Below are 20890 nucleotides of genomic sequence, written 5' to 3' on the forward strand. Positions count from 1 at the left end.
TAAGTCAAGCTCAGTCAAAGACAGAAAAATAAAAGGTTTCTAATTAAAATAAAAAATAAAGATTGTTTAAGAGAATTTAGGACAAATATTTGTGTTGGGACAGTGCTGTGTCCTAAATATCCAAGGCAAGAGTACAGAGGTCGTGGGTGAGAACTCCCTTGTCAGCAGGCAGCAGCATATCCTCGCGTCCCGCCCTGCCAGTTTATTCACTTCCAAGAAGATACCTTTGCTCCCTTCTGTCCTACCTATTGCTGTATCTTGATTGTCAGCTCCTTCTGAACCCAGATCGATGTCAGCTGTTCACAGAGACAGCACATAAACACTATTTTGTCCTTATCAAAGTAAATTCAGCCCAGCTTCAATAAAGAGCTGCACTTTTTACATGGGTTTTGATAGTTCTGACTAGCTCCTCTGCCAGGTATGCCTTGGACTGCTGTGCAGCAGCTGCTGGCAGACTGCAGTGGGGGTGTCGTGGGCTGTCTGGAGCAGTACAGCACTGTCAGCAGCTTTCTGGGAGTTGTAGTATGCAGCAGTCCCTCACTGAGGGATGTTATCAGCAAAGGTAAACCCTTTTCTGTAAGGCAAGCAGAAAGCTGCTGCAAGCCCAGCCTGTGTGTGCAGTGTCTGGTCAATGGACTGCTGTCCTCAGAGGTGTTTTGCAACTAAGCTATAGCGCCATGATAAAGGAAGATCGATGGTTTTGCCTAGTCAGCTGATCTCTTCCTCCAGCTCTCTCCACTGTTTCAGTCCCTTTTACTATTCCCACATTTCCAATGGAATATTATTCACTTTCTTGTCTGCAACATATCTTAACATCCTTGGGCTTTCTTCTCCCATGTGCAATATTCAGGTCAGACATTATCCAAAGCTGGACTTTCTTTTACTAGACACATAGTTGTAAGTCTGTGAAAGGATTCTTAATACTTTGAATTATGAAAGCGCCTGCAGGCTTCTGCTGTTGTGGAGCAGTGTTGTGATAAGCTTGTAAAGGAATATTTCTCACCAAAAAAAAAAAAAACCCACCAAAAAACACCAGCATTAAAAAAGGTTTCCCATTACTGTTGTACTTTTCTTGAATTCTGTGCTAGATTTCTCTCCTGACAATGCATTTGTTGCTAGAACAGATCTTTTGATGCTTGTCTCGGTGAGCATATAAAAATATTTTTGTGGCATAACTGTTTTAACTCTTTGGCTTTGGTCTGAGCTTAGGCAGAGTTCATCCATCCTCTTCTGGCCTTGTTTATGGGCAGATGACAGCTATCTACAGTCCCTCCCCAGCTGCTATTCTTGACTGTTTAGGGAGCAATTACACGAGCAATATATCCATTGGCTTCATCAGCAATAGATTTAATAGTGACCTGATGAGCCTTTCAAGGAGGTCTTGGGAGTGCTAACTCCTTTAGTTAGTGCAGACACAGAAGTGGATATCTGAAATCAATTCAACACCGAACAAAAAAAAATCTAGTGTAGAGCTGGTAACAAATGAAGGCCTCAGCTCAAATAATTCACTCTAAAAAGACAATAATGTTGATGTGTGTGTGAAACAAACTACTGATTACATTAGTGTTTCTAAATGGTGTGGGTGTTTTTTTTTTTGGTTTGTTTTTTTTTTTTATACTGAGACACTAGTGGAATTTGCATCTCAGATCTATGATCTCTTGGGTGTCAGATGGATGAAAGTATTTCTAGGACATTAGATGACATGACTACAGCTGTGGGGATAGGCACCTTCCAACATGGCAGGTAGCAGAACCTCCAAATCCACCCAAATATTCGTGGGTTTAGCAATCTGCAAAATTGAGCTAGTTGGCTTACGAAATACAGGCACTTCACAGGAGTGGCCCCTTTGAGTTAGAGTCACCTGTGCTTTACATCTGGGTAGGAAATGACAGCAGGGGGTGAAGCAGCTCTGGTTCTGAGAGCAGAATAGTTAGCTTAACTTGTGCAGTGTGCTTTTGTCCCTGATTACATTGCTTCCATTTTCAGAAGCAATGGTCCTTGCACTGTTGCTCTGTATGTTGGCAGAGATGTATGCAGAGGCCTCAAGTCATGTTTAAAACATAAGCTGATCAGCTGCTACCAGTGACAAGCAGCAAAGCTCTGCAGCAACACCCAGGGAAAAGTCACCCTTTCAGCAAATGTCCAGAATTCTGGGAAAAGGGGTGTGAATCTTGGATAATCATAATAGAATTTATTTTTATAAGACTTTTTGTCGTGTAGAGTTCAAATCCCTTAATTTTTCTGTATTTCTGGGAAGTATGTCAATTTTCTTTCTCCTGGGCAGGACCTCCTGATGCTTGCCCATTCATTTTAAGAGCATCCTCTTTTCTGTGGGTGCAAGATTAGGCTCTGCATGTTCTGTTGGTTGGTTTTGGTTGGGGATTTTTTGGTTTTTTTTGAATTCTCTCACAATCTACAGATGGGCAGGTGAAGTGATTCTTGTTTGCCAAACATAGTTTTCATGAACCATAAATTTGCTTTGTACCTTGCTGTGGTCTGAAATTATCACTTCTGCTCTGTAAAGACTTCCATGAGTTAGACTTCTGAAGAGACAGTCCTTCTGCTGAGAACTCCAAAATGAAAACTTTAATAATCACTGTTTTCCTTTTCAATTTACTCTCTTGAGAGCCTAAAGAATAAGTTCACATTTAAACTCAATTCACATTTCAGGGTTTGCTTCTAAATAATGAGGCACAGAACCTTCATATTTAGTTTTTCTTGAAAGTTGGGATTCTTATGTTATAAAGGTCTGGGACTTCAAGGAAACAGAAATTGTTTCAAGAATTGCAGTAAAACTATGAGTATATGCTGAATTTCAACCTAGAATATTATTCTTTGCAACAGTATAACGTGGAAACTGATTTTAAATGGTCCTTTGCATTCTGTAGAGTTGGTGACTTAAAATGGAACCCTCTTACACAGTACTCAGAGTAAGGCTTTCATATTATCAATCAGTTATTCAGCTTAACCACAAGCTAATGCAAATCTCCATTGAGTATTTCTGCTGTTGGGAGAAGAGAAAAAACCTGGAAACCGAGAGTAAAACATTTATGGACCAGAAAATATCAAAAGGATCTATCTTATGTCACTGACCTGTGATGTCAACAGTGGCTATTTCTTAACTTTGTGCCATTTTGTTTGTAGAGACAACCCTTGAAAACAGTTGTAGAGATAGCCATCTTCAATGAGTTCCTTAAATGTCTTCATTGTCCTTTTAACTTAAAAAAAAAGAAAGAAAAAACAGGAAAAAAGAGAAGTAGTGGTTAGGCTAGTGAGACTATTTTCTCTCTTACTGTCTCCTTTTTTCCTGAATTATTTGCATTCTTCTTCTGTTGCGTTACATCTGATCCTTACGCTGTGGGCAGTTTGGGTCAGGGAATGCCTTTTCATTCTCCATGACAGTAGCTGTCATAGTTATGTCATAAATATACATCCTAGCCTAGATGCAGTTCATACCATTGATCTACTTTGGACCAAGCTTAATAAAGGTATGTGAGAGAGATGTAGTAATTTCTTAGATAGTAAGGGGTATGCCATCAATCTTTTATAATCTCCTTGATGAGCAGGAGGTTAAGGGTGTCTAAATGTTTCTTTATCCTCCTTGCTATGGCACTCCCCTTTTGTGAGTCAAAAAGTGGCGCCAACTGCTTGGCTGCTTCACAGCTTCACAGTGGGAGGAAAATGTTTAATGAAATCAAGAAGACAGAAATTATAATAGTGTACATTAATATAAAGTCAAGTATTTCAGCTGTTTCAGAGGTTAGTAGGTAAAATGAATCATCACATGGAATACAGACATTGTACATTTCCTATTAACTGTTTTTATTTCATGAATAAAGCACTTCACTTTCTCTGTTCTGAGCCCATTCAATTTGCTCTGCAGCTTCTGCTGTTCCATACCTTAAAACTCCTTGTAGTCTGTGCTAGAACTGCCTCTTAATATTGCCATAAAGTGTATTAAAGTGCATTTGTATTAAACCTCTCTTTCTCTGCTGGAGTGTACAGCTGTGGTCATCAACCTTTGTTTGCTAAGTTAGGAATCTATTATTTGATTATATCAGTTAGGAAAAGTACATGCAAAGTCTTACCTACTTAGAAATTAAATAGATATAGAGAGCAAAACAAGGAGTGTTTATTTTTTTCCTAGTATGTTTCATTGGTTCGAAATGGAAGGTTTTAGGGTTTCCTTCTTCTTTTATTATTTCCTTTTATAATATATTTTATTATTACATTATTTTTTACTTATTCCAAATATTGAAAGATTTGCCACATTGGTTTTCTTGGGTGCTGTTTAGGCTTTATGGCCTTTACAGGTCTTCCCTTTCTTTCTAGTTTTTTTATGTCATCAGTTGGTGCCTATCGGAATATGCTTTTACATGTCTAAAATGCTGTTACAGAGTAAGCTAGGCACCTAAATTAAAAAGTGTCATGTTGATATTAAGCTCTGTCCATCTGTTATTGTAACCTAACCCTATGCTGCTGAAGTTTATGAACTTTCACATTTTCTAGATGTTATAAATCTCTTGCTGTTTGCATGGTTTGAATCATCCAATTCTTCTTGGACTGAGCAATCTGGTCTGTATCCATCTTAGTCTCTTTAGTGTCCCAGCCTAGTCGGAATTCCCAGATCATATCTCACTTGGCAACAAAAATGAGCGCCCTCCAAAATGCAATGGTATTTGCAGAGACAACATGCTTCTATTAAAATGTTGTTTGGGCAGGAGCAGCCTCTGTTCTACAGCAGTGCAGTTTGGAGGGTTCCAGGCAGTGAAGCTGTAGGTGTTTGCAGGCCATTTGAAGGGATGAGAAGCAGCAGCAAACTTGCAGGGCAAGTATGGCAGTGCGGTGCCTCCCAGAGTGCTGCAGAACTGGTCTTGCATTTCTCTTGCCCTGCAAAACATGGTGGGAATTTTATGCCTTAATATAACCAAAAAGCAGTTGTCTAAAGCAGGTGTCTCAAAGGTCACCTAAAAGTTTTCTTCAGAGCAGAGGAGGCTGTTGAAGGAACATGTGCTTGCACAGAGATCTGGTAACTCCTTCCCATTTTCCTTGCCACAGGCCTTCTAGATTTTGGTGGTGATGGCTAAAACACTGTCACTGCCTCATTCCTTCCACACATGAAGTGCAAGGACTGTTAGGACTCCAGTGTTAGTAAAAAAAAAAAAAAAAGCTCTACGACTTACTGTTACTCAAGCCTTTTTCTTGTTGCCTGAGATGATAAAAAATTGAGAACAGGTCTGACAGTCCTCACCAGTTACATCTTTCACTCATGAGTGTTATTGCTGTGCATTTTCAGCTTGCCAGTTGATTGGGGATGGAAGATGGACAGTGAGAATTGAATCCCAGACTAAAGCAATGTTGTGAGAGAGAAATGTTTCAGTCTTGCTCATCATTATACTTTTCTGCAGAAGGGCAGAAAACTATTTTGCAGTCAGCATAATCCCAAAGAGGGGAGCATTGTATCATTGATCATTGTCACTTGGTCTGGGAAGAGAACAGAGTATGGCCCAAATTGGCATGGGCTGCATAGTTACTGGATTCACTGATGAAAACACATACAGAAGAGCTGTTGTTGTCTTCAGTGAAAAGCATGGCAATAGAAATACCAAGTAGAAAGAAACTCACTTTACTATATCTTTCAGATAATAATATTGGATACCAAATTCAGTGGCTGAAAACAGTCAAAAAACTTCATACACTATCAAATCCAAACCAGATTCTGTTCTACTTTGTGGTTGGAGGAGTCTCCAAAAATACTGGTGCTCTCACTGATTTACTTAAATATGAGAAATATTAGTTTGGAAAGACTTTTATGTTTTGTTCTGATAATGTTTGAGTTTATGTGCAGAATATACAAAAGAGAACACTGAGGGAGAAGGTTACTGCAATAGATTTATGCTGGTGTTGTGGATTAAATGGTAGCCTTGGTTGTTCTGATTTTTAAGGTCCATGTTATGAGCTCTATTACAGGAGTAGCTACTGAAGTGACAGCCAATCTGAGAAGCATCTCACAGCACAAAGTGCTGTTAGGAAAAGTGTATCTAATTTTATTTTGTTATGGCTTTTTTTTTTTTCCCAAACTATTTTTAGAGTATCCCATTCTTCATTACTTTCATTGGGCTGGAGTTTGCTGTCAGCTGGATTCAGAAGCGTAAGCTGCCGGGTCGGATCAATGATGGCATAAGTTCTCTTTCCTTGGGTATCCTGTCCCGACTACCAGAGTGAGTATATGAATACAATCTGGAGATTGCTTGGGTTTTAACACTAAGAAGGAAGAAAATATAATTATGTATTGAAGTTGTTATTGCTAATCCAAAATGATTAAACAAGGCAGCTGGACCTTTCTTTATGCAATTAAATTTTAGTGACATGTATAAAATCTTTCTAACCTGTAAGGCTAAGTATGATTCTTACAGGGTGTTGTCCAGCTCCACAATACCAATTTATCATCAATTATATTAATCTGTATTGGACCTTGCCATCATCTTTTGCTGTTTCTGGGACTTCACCTGACTTTACTATATCTTATATTAGACTAGATTTTAGAATCTGGGTTGTTTTTCATTAAAATACAGGAAGGTAACAAAATTAAACCAACAAACCAAGTTTATTGTTTTTGTTAGCCTTTAAAAATAAAGCTGGGTGCATATAACCAGATCAATAGAATTGTGAATATGCATGTGATCAAAGTGCTTTGAACAGAGTCATAATCTTATCCCTGACTTCAATGGATTTTAATTTCTGAGATAATTGTTGCAAACATGATCATATAATTCACTTTCCAATGTAAAGGCCATAAGATTTACCTCAATTAGTTTGGTGAGCAGAGTTGTATTTTAAGGAAATAGCCACTGTGGATTAACTGTGAATCCCAGTGGAAAAATCCAGCAAATTCTTTATATAAATTGCTCTAAGTGTTTTCCAGAAATTTTAGTTACTTGTAAGTACTGTCATGTTTTAGATATGCCTTTGCATGATGTGAGCTTCTAGATGATAGATTTTATTGCATATTTTCTTTTCAAATGGGGATACATTTGTATTCCCCATGTATGAATTTGCAGGTGAACATCAAATTGTATATAATTTCTTCATTAAAGGAAGAAAAGTTTTTATTATTTGAGTTTTACTATATGGTGTATTTTCAAGCCTTTCAGTTATTCCCCCAGCTTTTTTTCAGAATCCTCTGCAGTTTTTCAGCCTTCATAGTGTTGATGTCTCAAGTGCACTCCATATTTCAGAAATTACTACATCAGTGCCAAATAATGAAGTCATTTGTTCTCTATTTCTACTTGTTGTTCCTCCCTTTATATATCCCAGATCCTTTGAGCTGTCTTTCATCCCTGAATACTTTCTTGGATTCTGTGGCTTACATTCCTCATTCATAGGCAATATGTTCTTATATTTGGCCACATAGAAATACATGGATTGTACATTTGGTCCTCCTGAAGTAGCCTGAATCCATGAAAAATTGTCTTTGTTACCTAGAGGTCTCTGGTTTATGTCACTGCAAATTTTACTAGAAATCTTTTCTTTCAGTCCAGATTCTTGATCTAATACATTAACAGTGCATAGCAACAACAACAAAAGATGATCCCTTCTGGCTAGTAGAACTCATTTTGTGAAATGTGTAAATCACACTCTTTGTAATCTATTAATCATTTGGCAGTTGGTTGATTTTTTAAGCTTTCTAATCAATACAATCTTTGACAAGGTCCATTAGGTACAATTTCTGATAGATTGTGTTAATTATCAGTAGTAAATATACCTGATGAAACCTTTTAAGGACACACTTCAAAATTCTTAAAATATCTGAAAATGAGAGGCATGAGTTTTCAATGTGAGAAATAATCATAAAGATATGTCTTCAAACAAAGTTATTATTAAATTGAGAATTTCATGAAGTTATTTTTACAGCTAGTATACCTATATTCAAATAATTTTAATGAATTGTGAGCATAATCTTGATGGAGCAACATTAAACCTTTCAATATGTTTTATGAATTAATTAAATATTTATCAAAAAATGAGATTTGTGTGCAGCAACACATGACCTTGATAATGGGTTACTGTAGTCTGCATGAAGCCAATATTGAAATAGATCAAATGCCACTTCTTCAACTTAACCCAAATTTTTTAAACGTGACAGGCATACATTGCTGACTATTTGCCGTTATTCATCTGAAATATTCAGAACTGATTAAGTTAAGAAAAGGGCCTGAGATACATGTAAAATAAGTTTGAATGGTCTTGCAAGTCCTTTTGGCTTTATTTTAATGAAGAAATAATTGAGATACACTCATTCCTGGAAGAAATGCTTGCTAAGAAAACTAGTGTTGTGTGTGTGGAATGCAGCTTTGCAAGGTGCTGAGTATTTTTATTATTTTGACACTCAGTCCTTTGCTGCAGAATTTGGCTTGAGGGCTATGCAGTTTTCTTTTGCAAGATTGTTTCAATTGAGTGAACCAAATGATCCTTAAGGACTCAAACGTTTGCAGGGTCAGGCAAATCTCCAAGATCAGCACACCTATTTATTGTTACACCAGCACAAGAAGTCTCTTCCAGGTTGCTTGTGCAGCTCTCATGACTGGAAATACCAGACCCTCCTCAGCAGTTCTTTCCAAAGAAGAGTCCTGTAACACTTAGCTTTTTGGCTGAATGAGAAAGAAGCAGAAAAAATACAGACTTCCTAAATAATTTAATCTCATGTTAATATTGCAGTTCCTAATGGTGACTGCTTAGTGTAACACCTCTTTTATAAGTAAGAGGAGTTGTGAATTACAGACTGGCTACTAAGGCTCTAACTGAAGAAAAAAGAACACTTTACCCTTCTGTCTTGTGCTTCCATGGTGTGAAAGAACTGGGTCACAAGAAAAAAAGGGGGAAAAATAGCACAGGCAAAAATCTGTTGCTAAGATTTTCACTTCAGTCTGTCCCTTTCAGGAAGAAAAAAGGTAGGGAAAGTTGACAGAAACTGCTAAAACAATATTTCAGCAGAACCCACAGCATCAGGGGAAATAGTAGTGCAAATCATTAACAGCTGAAGGTTAGATTAACACACCATTGATTGTATCCTCTCCCAGGGACTAATTTTCATTTACTCAACTAGCAGCAATGGTTTGCCACTTCCTTAAAAAAATCTGTGGTTGGGTCTAAAATGGTGGCTTCAGTCTATTAGTTAAAATGAAGCTTCCAATGTGTCATTGCAAAGAGGTCTTTACATTTAATGAAAGAATTAGGAGTCACTAACCATAGTCAGCCTCTAAGTATTTTTTCCATTTCACAGTCTGTATAACAGAACTAATGCATGTCTTGAGGGCAAACAGTATTTATTTAGTGTTTCATACTTCAACTTTCTGTTGAGAAAGTGCAACTCATAAATTGTTGATACTTGTATGCTAAGTGTTAAAAATGTAGGTGCAAGAGGAAAAGTCTAATCAGACAAAGCAATTGTTTTCAGGCTTATTAGACTCAACAGCATGCAGTAAGTTGAATGGTTTGTGCATACATATCATCTCTTGTAAAGTAGCCCATACATTTCTTAAATATAATTTTCTCTGCATTAATACATACTATGCATTCCTCTGCATGTATAAATACTAAATGTATGGAATGAAAATTAATTTGGGAGAAACTTATATTACTATGTTTACTCCCAGGATCCTAAATGTTAGTAAAAAAATTCTGAGAACTTTTATTCTAAATAAATAAATAAATAACTTTTCTAGCTAACCATTGCCAAGAGACTTTAAATGCTGCTTTAAAAATATTCTCCCAAGAGAAAGTTTATTTTGGGTATGAATATCCATTTTACAAGTATGTGCATTATTTCATATTGACCCATTTCTTCTTTTAAAGCAGCAGAACATAAATCAAATCAAAAAGTGTTTGGGGGATAACTGAGGTAGGTATGTTTTCAAGCTAGTTGGGAAAGTATTTGTTCTTTATGGTCATGCTCAATTGCCAATTTTTAGTGTTCTGCTCTGCAGCACAGTTGTACAGTGTATGAGTGCGTATGTATATAATGTCTGACACAGTTTGGTCAGTCAAGTCTGCAATGAACTTCTCCATTTCTAAAGAGAATATTACAGTCTGTATATGTTATTTACCTTGATTTTTGAATCAGAGGAAGTTGGAGTTCTCTGAATTGTTGAACGTGAGAATGGAATGAGTAAATGCTTTTTCATTAGCTCTTGCTAGTATCTTAATATATCTACACATCAGCAGTAATTAAATCAAAGGAGTACAAATCCTGTTTCTGCTGTAGACCAGTATATTCAGTTTTGTACATCATCTGGATTTTAAATAATCTTTTTTTCAGAAGCTGGATTGAAGAGGCAGTTTCATGTACATTTTAGACCAGCAATGCTCCCAAATGAAGCACCTTTGATTGACTGATACTTCTCGTTGCTCATTCCTCCCTCTGTGCCTTCAACCCTCTTTGGCCAGCATCAGCATTTGTGTTGCCCTGTGGTGAAGTGGCTTGGGAAGCAGGTTCAGTACCTTCCCATCACATTAACCTGCATCAATTCTTACCATCTCTGTGCACAATTTTGTGCTAGAACAAGAAATGGGATTGGAGAAGAGCAGCCAGGGTTATAGGACAAGAAACACTCAATGCTTTTATAGCATTACTGAGTTGTCTGCTCTGTAACATATATAAAATTGCAATCTGAAGCCAAAGGTTTTCAGTTTTTAAGAGTAACAAAATGCAGAGCTGATTAGAATGCACTCACTTCAAGTTGGTGCAAGTTATTCACAGCCTTGTGGAGCTAGGAGTGTCTTGACAGAAGAGAAAAAAGTTGCCTGCATTGATTTAACCATTTGAAGTATGTGCTGGTTTCCTGAGGTATCTGTTAGATACATTGTATGTGACTATAGAAAATTATCATCTCATAAATTACTGATTGCATTTCTTAGAAGAAAATTTTATACATGCAGTTTCTTGTAAATTGTTTTTTTACGTCAAGACTTATTAGGTACATTTTTTCTTCACATCTGTTTGACTAAGACTTTGGACAGATGTTTGTTTAGAGCATGGTCAGATGTGTTGCTTCTGGTCCAGCTGCCCCCTTAGATCTGCCAACTTAACTGCACATTTAATTGCTCCCTAACCTGGTCCTGACAAAGCGATCTCGCTAAAAGCAGCAACAAAAGCCTCCCAAGAACTATAAAAGAGGTGTTTAAGCTCAGCTGCATTCATTTTGACAGAGCCAGGTCAGGGAGCAGCTATGCATGCAATTATGGTGGCAGGTCTGAGGGCCGGTAACCACCACACTTAGGGCAGTGATGAGCAGATGGGGCCAAACTGGAAAGGTAGTCACTTAACCTGGTTAAATGGGAAGTGAAGCTGCTGTGCCATGCCATGCCCTTAAACCAGCTGAACTTCTGGCTACTGCGCTTCTGCCTTTCTTGTACTCACTTATATAGTCCTCTCTTTCTCTTGTGTTGGTACAGGTGCTCATCTGATCCCAAGTGGAGTTATTTTAGTTCACTCTCTGAGCAAAATGGTATTTGCTTTAGGCAGAGAGACAAGGAAGTTGTCTGGGAATGGAAAAGGGGCAGCCAAGAGCTGTCAGGCTTTAGGTTCAGTCTCTACAGAACCTGCAGTCACAATCATGCCTGCAGCAGCTAGTTATGGCAGTTTAAGGCACTATCAATAGATATGTCCAAAAAATATTATTTTTAATAAGTAATAGGCCTGAAAAGACAGAATCTACTCACCTACCTATTCCTCCCACTCTCCAAGTAGCACTAGGTAGTTATATATTTCACAAGAGCACCCTCCTGGCTTCACTCTCTCATATACACTGTTGATTGTTCCCACATTTTGTCAAAGGTCACAGCCCTCGCAGCTCTGTCAAAAGGAACAGGTTTTGAATTAACTCGCTAATCTTCTGTAGGTAAAGTAGTCAGATAAACAATTTCAGTAAGGGAGTAGTGCTGTGCAGCAGGATCAGATAGGATTTTCAGGACATAAGCTTGACTCTGGAAGGGGATTTTCAAAATCAGTTATGTTTAATCTAACTAGATTGTTGGTTTTTGTGTTTTTTTGTTTTTTTTTTTTGGTTTTTTTTTTTTATCTGGTCTGCATTGATGAACCAATTGGGACTAAGTTAGTAAATTAGTTACTCCTGTGTGGATTGATTATCTTGTGTTCTTACTGTATCACTTTAACACAGTTTATAATTTTGGCATAAATCGTGCCATGTCTTCCAGTAAGTCCAAATCCAGCTGTGCCCAGTAAAGATGATAGTGCTTCCTGCCTGCTCTCTCATGCTCATCACTACCTCCCTAATCCCCTTTTACCATCTGCACCCTTCCCAGGCATATCAGCAGCCTTATCTTCAGAGGTTTAAACTGTAGAATTTTGGTACTCTGGTTCCATTTGTTTGAAGCAGTCTGGAGAGCGCATGTGGGCATTGCTGCTGGCAGAACACAGGAATGTCAGTGAGACAGAGCTACTTTTAGTGATGACTAAGGAAAGATCTGAGCCAGCATTTGAATCTCTTGAGTTTCTAATGAAATAACTTATAGACTACCTTGCATGACAAGGAAGGATTTGGGAGAGCTTGGTTGTTCTCAAACTAATTGACTGAAACAACTGGTAGTCTCTATGTTCTATAATATTCTGCAGATTGCTGCATTTCACACAAACCTATTAGGGATCCAATTACTCTTTTAGGTTGTAACCTCTTACACAGAATGCATATTTTTCTACATCCTTAGTATTGTATCATGGTCTTTTTCTGTACAGTGGGGCCAGTAAGTGGCTTGGTGATTTCCCATTCCTAATGTCAAAGCCCAGCTTTACACTTGCCATGTCTTTAGAAGCAAAGAGAAGCTGTCAGGGTACATTTTCAAATATACTTGTGCTCTTCTGTGAAGGTACTGTAAACTGAATTTACACTTATTGAAAATATGATATTAAGCTCAGTAGTCTCTGTAACTCACAAAATATACTGGTTTCTCAAATCCATTAAATGTTGTGCAGATTTTTTTATTCCATGTTTTTTGTATTTTTGATAAGCTAAATTGTGTCATTTTCACACATTTTGAAAAAAACTTGAAGAAATTGCTTCTGCATAGAGTACCCTTCTGACTGAAGGACATCTCTGCTAAACAATGAATTAATCTTAAATCAGGACTCCACTAGATGGAGCACAGTGGTAGCATTTTTAGAGCTGGCCAATCTAGTTTCTTGGGTCAACACTTAGAAGTTAGGAAACTTGGGGAAAATGTCTCTTAATGATTCTGTAAACGAGTGTTACAGATCTGAAAAGAATAGACTTTCACCACTGTGTATCATGGACAAAAACAAACTATCTTTTTAAAACATTCAGAAGTATGACCAAAGGAGTTCAACATAAAATCTCATGTAAATATTTTTCCTTATTTCATCATTTGATGTGTTATGATGCTTCACTGAAGCTATTTCACTGTATTTTTATAGGCCATAGGAACTCTTACCAGTTCCTTTGGTTTTTCTGAATTTACCTAGAACAATCTGAATTGAATAGAATACCCTTTTCTCATTGCTTGTTTATATGTGACCTTTGAGAATATTATAGGCTTCTTCCCAGCTCAACTTAAACTATAATGCAATTTTGCTCATTTCAGTGGAACAACCAAGTAGGACAGATCAAAATCAGACCCTCAATTAGAAAAAGGTCCTATTCAAGCATTTGTATTAAAGTCATATGGTGATACTTGCACAAATATTGAAAAATCAGGAGCATTGCCTTGTAGGAGATGATGCTGTAGAATATTCCAGTTTGGTGTATCCTGAAGATACTGGAATATAATTCACTGCCCCCAGTGCTGGGCAGGTATAAATAGGTGTAAAAAAAATACAACTTTCATTCTCATAAAAGAAGAGGAATAAGCTACAGTGCCAGAAGTTCAGTTGTAGTGAAGGTTTTAAACTAGGCTTTTTAGTCTTTTAAAGATAACATGTAATTAAAAGTATCTGAAGACCTTTCATAAACTTAGGGCATAATGAGTTACTGCTGTGGATTATATCACTGAAGGCAGTGGAACTTCTCATGAAAATATCTCTGTTGTATTTTTAACTGATACAACTGAACAATTACATATTTATGAGCAAAGATAAACAAGTGACTTGAATTATGTAGCAAGACTAGAACTTAATAAAAAAGTGTAGCACTGTTGCTATTTTTCTTCCAACACCTCTTGTTTCACGTTTTAAGCCACCCACTACTGTAAATTATTATTAATGTCATAAATTAGAGAATAAAAAGTGAAGTGCAACAAGAAAAGGTTTGGTGAATAAAAGGGCAGCTCTGTCAGGTAAAATATTGTGCAATAATGTGTAAAATACAACTAGTAGGGATACCTGAGTCACTTTCCTTTTAGTTCAATTTGAATTTGATATTTTCCTTTGTCCTTGAGGAAACCTGGAGGTTTGTATTGTTTAGGCTAAAATGCTGGAGAAGAAAGCCATACTGAGGAAGAGGAGAGCTTTTGTGTCTGGTGGGAGCATTTTCTCAAAATGTAGGTGCTATTTCCTGTAATCAAGGGTTTTCCAGAGCCTGATAATAATTTCCCAGCTGTATCATTTTGGTGAATTATTCTTTAGCCTTGGGTTTTGCATATTAAGAATGGGAGAGGAGATATATTCATCTTGATGATAGAAAACAGGGAATAGAACTCCCACAACTCCCTCTCCCTTTCCTTCCACCTTGTGGAAAGTTTGGCTTTGTGCTAAAGCGTGAAAAAATCCTTGACTGCAGTGTGTCAGGCATATTTCAGCTCGATTTGTGTCAACCCTAATAAGTCAGCTGACAAGTTAATAAATTGGGTGTCTGTTCAAGACCTGGCACCTGTACAGGAAATAAAAGGGGATTTCAGTTGCAGCAGACTTGCTTTGTTTTACAAATGAATCTTTTCTCAAGGCTCCTCTACCTCCTTCCCCCTTCTTCTCTTTACTGAAATCATGTTATCAAAATGTTTATTTCAATTGTGGCTGGAGCCAGTGTTTTATCTGGAAAAGAAAGCTCTATGAGTATCCTTGGGAATGGAAATCCTTATGATTTCCATTCTGAAATAAAATCTTACAGAGCATTTAATTATTCATGTATCCTGCTGTTATATAAATGGTCTGAATAACTTCGAATTATTGAGAAACTGCCTTTGTTCAGCATTTTGAAACTTTACATTTATATAGTTTGAATCAGGCTAGGAAAAGAGAATTTATTTAACCCAGGGAAACTGTAGTAGTAAGATCTCACTATTTTTAATGATAATATAACCTTATGGCCAGGGTGTCTTAACATGCTTCCCTCTGTGCTTGACCTCCAAGGATGCAAGTCTGTTACAGCCCTTGAGAGCACAGCTTTTGTAGGTCCAGCTGTAGGGTTGTGTTTTTAGCTCAGGGGCACCAGGTCAGTTCCCAGTGTGATGTGAGGTGGTGACTGCAATAGTGGTGAGAGCTGAGGCAGTTTCCTTGGACTATTCACTTTTGGTACACAGATCTTCCTCCATGCTTGGAAAAGAGAGAACAGCTCCTGTCTCTGACCCTTTTCATTTTTGGTGACTGTCCTGGGCACCATGGAAGGAGTTTCTTAAAGATGTGGTTTCAGGCTCTATGGCTGGAAGAAGCAAAACAGGACCTTGTATTCTTTGACATGGGCAGCTGCCTTTTCTTCCAGTTGAATTTCTTCCACTTTTCCCCTCCTTCATTATCCCATAGGGATCTAGAATAAGTAGATCTTCATTTCCACATGGAGAGTTCATCTCCAGAATTTCCTTCTTGGACTTTTTTAATTAGAGGAAGTGATAATCTGACCTAGTGGAAGGGGGAAATGGTTTATTAAGAACAAATATTATTGCCATTAATTAAAGTATGTACGATCTTTAAAAACAAGGAGACAAGAACTCTCAAGGTCATAACAGTTGCCTAACTGTGCTTTACACATAATAAGAAAATTTTCAGCAGCGATGTTCAAAACCCAAGAAGATTAATCTATGTAATGTATATAATAAAGCTTTCTGTACAGTCTGTCTGTTTTAGGATTTATTATTCTTTATACAGAAGATTGGACTAGATGACAAAAGCCTTACCTATCCACTTCTATCACATTTATGGTTACAACATTTAAATGAGGAAATAGTTTTCTTAAGTTCTCCTAGTATTTTCAAGAAGTGAAAAAGGAACTTGAGGGGAAAAACAGGGGGAATATAAACCTTTAAAACTCCAAGGGAACTTTAGGAATTGTAATTGAATGCAAGCTGTGGTCTTTCCTATCACACTGTAAATTAAAAAAAAAATACTTAGTTAAGCAACTCTTCTTTCTCCAGCACTGCCTAGTAATATGATGGATTACTCTAAATTAATTACAGTAATCAGCTAACGTTATGTGCTGTAGAGTTGTGATTCAAGCATGAAGGAAAGAACGTAGAGCAAATTGCATAGATGAAAAATGTGTTGCAGGGTTAGCTCAAGGTTTACACCTTGGCCTCAGCCTGTGGAAAAAAAAAAAAGGACTCGAGGGTGAAATACTGAAAGCTGATCAAAAATGGAGGTCACATATCTTTGGATGTACTGCAAAGGCATTATTATATGTTAATAAAAGCAGAAGAATAAAGTAAGAAAACAGTACCTAATAATAACTGATACTGTATGTTGCAAGAGGTGTTTCAAATTTCCTGGTCATTGAAAAGATGTTAAGAAATGCCCATTTCTTTGTGTTTGAATAATATCAGCTTCCCATCTGACCTGTTGTGAAATGGATTGAGAATTTATACTGAACTTTACAGATTCCTCATGAGGTGAATTGCAAAAATCTGCTTGGACACATATAGTCTTCTTTAAAAATATTTATAGAACACAGCTCTTATGAAAATTAAACGTGTTCCAGGTGTGTATGGTCCACCTTCTGGACATAGCAAATTTGTTTTTGAAGTGGTGGATACACCTGTCCTTGCTAGTCAAGAGAAATTCTTCATGGTCAAGCTGCTAAAATAAAACGAAATTTCATGTTTTTTGTTGTGTCTTGGTTTTATTCAAGTGAAAAACTTGTATGATTATAGTAAAGCTGGGAATGAGTTGTAGGTAGGATGTGCACCTGGCTGTGGAAAAAATATTAGTTCTTTACTTCTGAGTGCTTCAGCTCTCAGGATAAAATGGTGGATGTGATACTGTTATGCTTGCAGGCTCTTATTGGGAGGTTCAGATTTCTTTTTTTCTTCATTACTAGTGAAACTAGCACCACAGAAACTCAAGGTGTTTTCTTCTAGCTTTATTCAAAATATTTATGGGAAGAGGTGCAAATGCCAGGAGTATAAAAGCTCTGAGTAAAGAGGATAAAGCAAAAAGATGGAGTTCAGCTATAGCACAGGGGATGGCTTGTAAGCTGAAACAATCATCCCCCGTTGGTTGGATGCTGAGCATCCCTTCTGTTACAGTGCAGCTGCCCAAAAGGACAGGGCATGGCCAGACAGTTTTCAGGGATGTTTTCCAGATGTGTGAAAAAAGTCTTTAAAAGGGAAGGAGTATACATCCTTTTTTAGTTTTGCAGATTCTAGTATTTTTCTGGCCATGCTGTCAACTGTATCAAAAATAATCTAGCTGAAAGAAAATTAGACAAAAAAAGGAAGGGTATTGAAAGAAATACCTCTGAGAAGTGGTACTGAGGCAAGAATGAGCAGATGTGACAGAGATGCACAGGGAATCTTTCAGCTGATTTCAATGTAAGGTGAAGTTCTAGATGAGACTAAGGTGAAATACAGAAGTTGGTCTGTGTTTTGGGTGAGATTTTGCATGGCTGAAACACATATGTGCGTTGCCACTTCTATTTAAGTAGTGTCTAGTGGTATGCTATCTGCAGTGTTCTTTGGAAGCTCCCTGGATTTGTATCCCAGAGTCTTTCTTCAACTATGAATATGTTTTATAGATTTTTAAAGTCTTACGTGACGTTGTGCAAAAGTGTAGCTGATAATTCTTCTACCTCCCCTCCACAGAATAGCAGCAGCATAACATCTGAGAAACACATTTTTTGTGTGTGTGTGATTATCTTATTTCTTACTCTTAGGTCCTAAACTGAGGTGAATGTCACCCATTGATATATAAAAAAAGGATATTTGTGACTTTTCTATGATTAGTATCTTTCCCCTACTTTTTTTTTTTTGTTGTTTCCTGCTTTTCAGAGGCTGATTTAATTCAGTTCACCACTGTTTCACTACATTTTCAGCAACACAACAAAGGAGAGTAGTAGGAAACATTGTGAGGAATCTGCTACAAATCCTGCTGTGGGTTGGTTTCTTCTACAAAATTGCATATATATGTATGTGTGTGTGTGTATATATATATATATATATATATATATATGTGTGTATATATGTGTGTGTATATATATGTGTGTATATACATATATATCTCTAGTTTAAATATATATCCATCTGCATCTGAGGCACCATTTCATAGCTACCAAAGCCAATTGTCACCTGGGCCATCCCAGTGCCTACAGCCTCTCACCATTCAAACCTGGGTTTAATGCTTCCTGATTCACCCAAAATCTCACCCAGCAAAATCAAAGGAATTTTTTTGGAGGTAGCTCAGGGCCCCAATTGGTGAAATCAGGTAGTAGGGTGCTGAGAGGAGGGTGTGACCATGGCAACCCAAATTTGTATTAATCTGAGCAGCTGTGGAGAGTTACTACTAGGTTTGGCCTGCCCATTCCAGAGCTAGTTTTCTCTCTCCTCCTCCTGGTCTCAGTGCTGAGCCTGTGTTAGGCCAGGGACAGCTATCCTGTCTCTGTAGTTCAGGAACTCAGCAGCAGTGAGAACTGCTGTCTGGTGGCTTTCCTTGCCTTTGCAAGTTCATTATTTTTTAATATTCCTTTCTCAGAATCCAATTGCCCTTCCTCTTTTTTTCAAAGGCACTGGTCTTTGTCTCCTCCTGCTGCATTTATCCTCTTTTGAAGTGAAGTGATATGATGAGCAGATCAGACATTTCACTGCTCCCAGAAGTCCTGCCCCCTTCCATGTTCTTTCTTGTAATGGAAGAAGTCACGGTATTTTAATGTGTTAGTGTTTTGGCATAATTGCTGCTACACTTCAATCACTTCTGACTTACTAGTTAGCAAGTATGGGTTTCTTCCAGTTTTGGGAAAACAGGAGCACCATAACACGTGCAGAGCACAGGAGTGCTTCAGCCTTTGAGTGTACCTAATGCCACAACATGGGTGATGAGTAGGTGGGAATTGGTTTTTGAAACCTTGCAGACTAAGCAAAGGCTCTGCTGTAGTCAGTAGTAGTGTTACTTGGCAGAGGTGAAGAACTTGGAGACTGGTTTTATGTGTTATAAAAAGATTTCCAGCTGGTAAATTGTAAATATATAAAAGGTTCTGAAATGAAAACTGACAGAATTACTGATAAAAATTTCTGGATCTCTATTTCAGTGTTTTATTCAGAAGTATTGAGTTAATTAGTTACATATATGTATGGAATAACTACAGACTCTTTGAACTGCCCTGGGACTCGCCATGGACATGGTATTTGACACTTCTGGGAGTGGACTTTGCATACTACTGCTTTCATCGCATGAGCCATGGTAAGACTTTACAAGTTTTTCGTGTTTGAACATGCAAAATACTTTAGTTGTCTATTAATAAAGTGAGGTATTCATTTTTGCTTCTATAGTTGATCTACTCTAAGCATATATAGCTGCTTTTCTTTCCAAGGGTTAGCAAAGAAACTTTTAGCATGGAAAACAGTTAATGCATCATAGTCTATACAGTAAACATGTGTTTGTGGAAGGAAGGAGTATCATTTGGAAAGCAGTTCAACAGAGAAAGCAAAGCATCATGAAAAAAGTAAGGAAAAAAAACAGTAAGTACATAAAAATTTGGGTTCAATATCCCTATTTAACTGTATGAAAAATCCAGCAAAGTGCGGATACTATTTCAAAAGAACCTGGTGGATGTACAAACTAGAGAGCAGTAAAAAGCAAGGTGGCCAAAATAATGGAGGCTGTGTAAATAATGTCAGCCATTTCTGTACATATATGTGTGTCTCATTACATATTTCGGTTCCATAGTGAAAACAAATATCAGCTCTAGTCTTTTATACCCTATCTGAAAATGCAGTATCACTTTCTACCAGGCTTAGTTCTGGGCCTGACCTAGAGTCTGTAGCAATGAAATGAAAATCTTTTTGTTCTTTAAGGGGCTTTGGACTGGGCTTCTCAAAGCCAAGTGCCCAAAGCTCGCAGAAGCTGTGGGATGTAGTAATGATACTTTATGTAATGTGCTTTCAGAAAGGGAAAATATTCTGCTGCCAGTAGGTCAGTGGAATATATGGAAGTAGGTAAGAAAGGAGCCTGAGCTGCTGCAAGGAATGGGAGAGAGGAAGGGTCCCTCCCAGGTGGGGATGGCAGGCGGGTGTGAGAACAATGCAGGGTGGGTGTAAAGGAATAACAATGGTGGGGGGACGGGGCGGGAGGTGAGGAAGCAGGGGGAGCTGGAACAATGTGTCGAGGGGGACATCACGGCTGGGAGCCCTGCGTGGGTGTACGGAGACTGGGAATACACTTCACAAACAATGACATTAACAGTGCTGGCAGGGCTGCAGCCTCAGGCTAAGAACTGCACAAGAGCAGGAGGCTATTCCTGTGTTTTAAAATAAAAATAATTGCCTTCAAGTGTTAGAAAATCACTAGCTTGGCTGAGCTTTCTCTGGAGTCAGTGGTGAAATTCCCACTGGCAGAGAAGGGAACAGGGCCATCTCTGCACTTTGTAAAGCAATGGATATATTTCTGTTCCTTCAGCAACTTTGCATTTACTCTTCTCTGTTTTTGTTTTTGATGGAATACTTTGGAATTAATCTCAATAGGTGTTTTAGAAATAAAACCAAGGCAATTCTATATGTAATG

The 20890-nt window shown here is 37.7% G+C and overlaps 1 protein-coding gene across 2 annotated transcripts in view; it reads left to right on the forward strand.

The window, feature by feature from the left end:
* The window catches only part of AGMO (alkylglycerol monooxygenase), a 190225-nt gene that overhangs the window by 587 nt on the left and 168748 nt on the right, over positions 1 to 20890 (forward strand). For both annotated transcript variants that reach the window (XM_068209875.1, XM_068209866.1), the window contains exons 2-3: positions 6091 to 6221; positions 19419 to 19570. In XM_068209875.1, the coding sequence (XP_068065976.1) occupies positions 6091 to 6221; positions 19419 to 19570 (283 nt within the window). The remainder of the gene's footprint in view (positions 1 to 6090; positions 6222 to 19418; positions 19571 to 20890) is intronic.

This window comes from Anomalospiza imberbis, chromosome 1 (assembly GCF_031753505.1).
Source record: "Anomalospiza imberbis isolate Cuckoo-Finch-1a 21T00152 chromosome 1, ASM3175350v1, whole genome shotgun sequence".
In the NCBI taxonomy this organism is placed as follows: Eukaryota; Metazoa; Chordata; class Aves; order Passeriformes; family Viduidae; genus Anomalospiza; species Anomalospiza imberbis.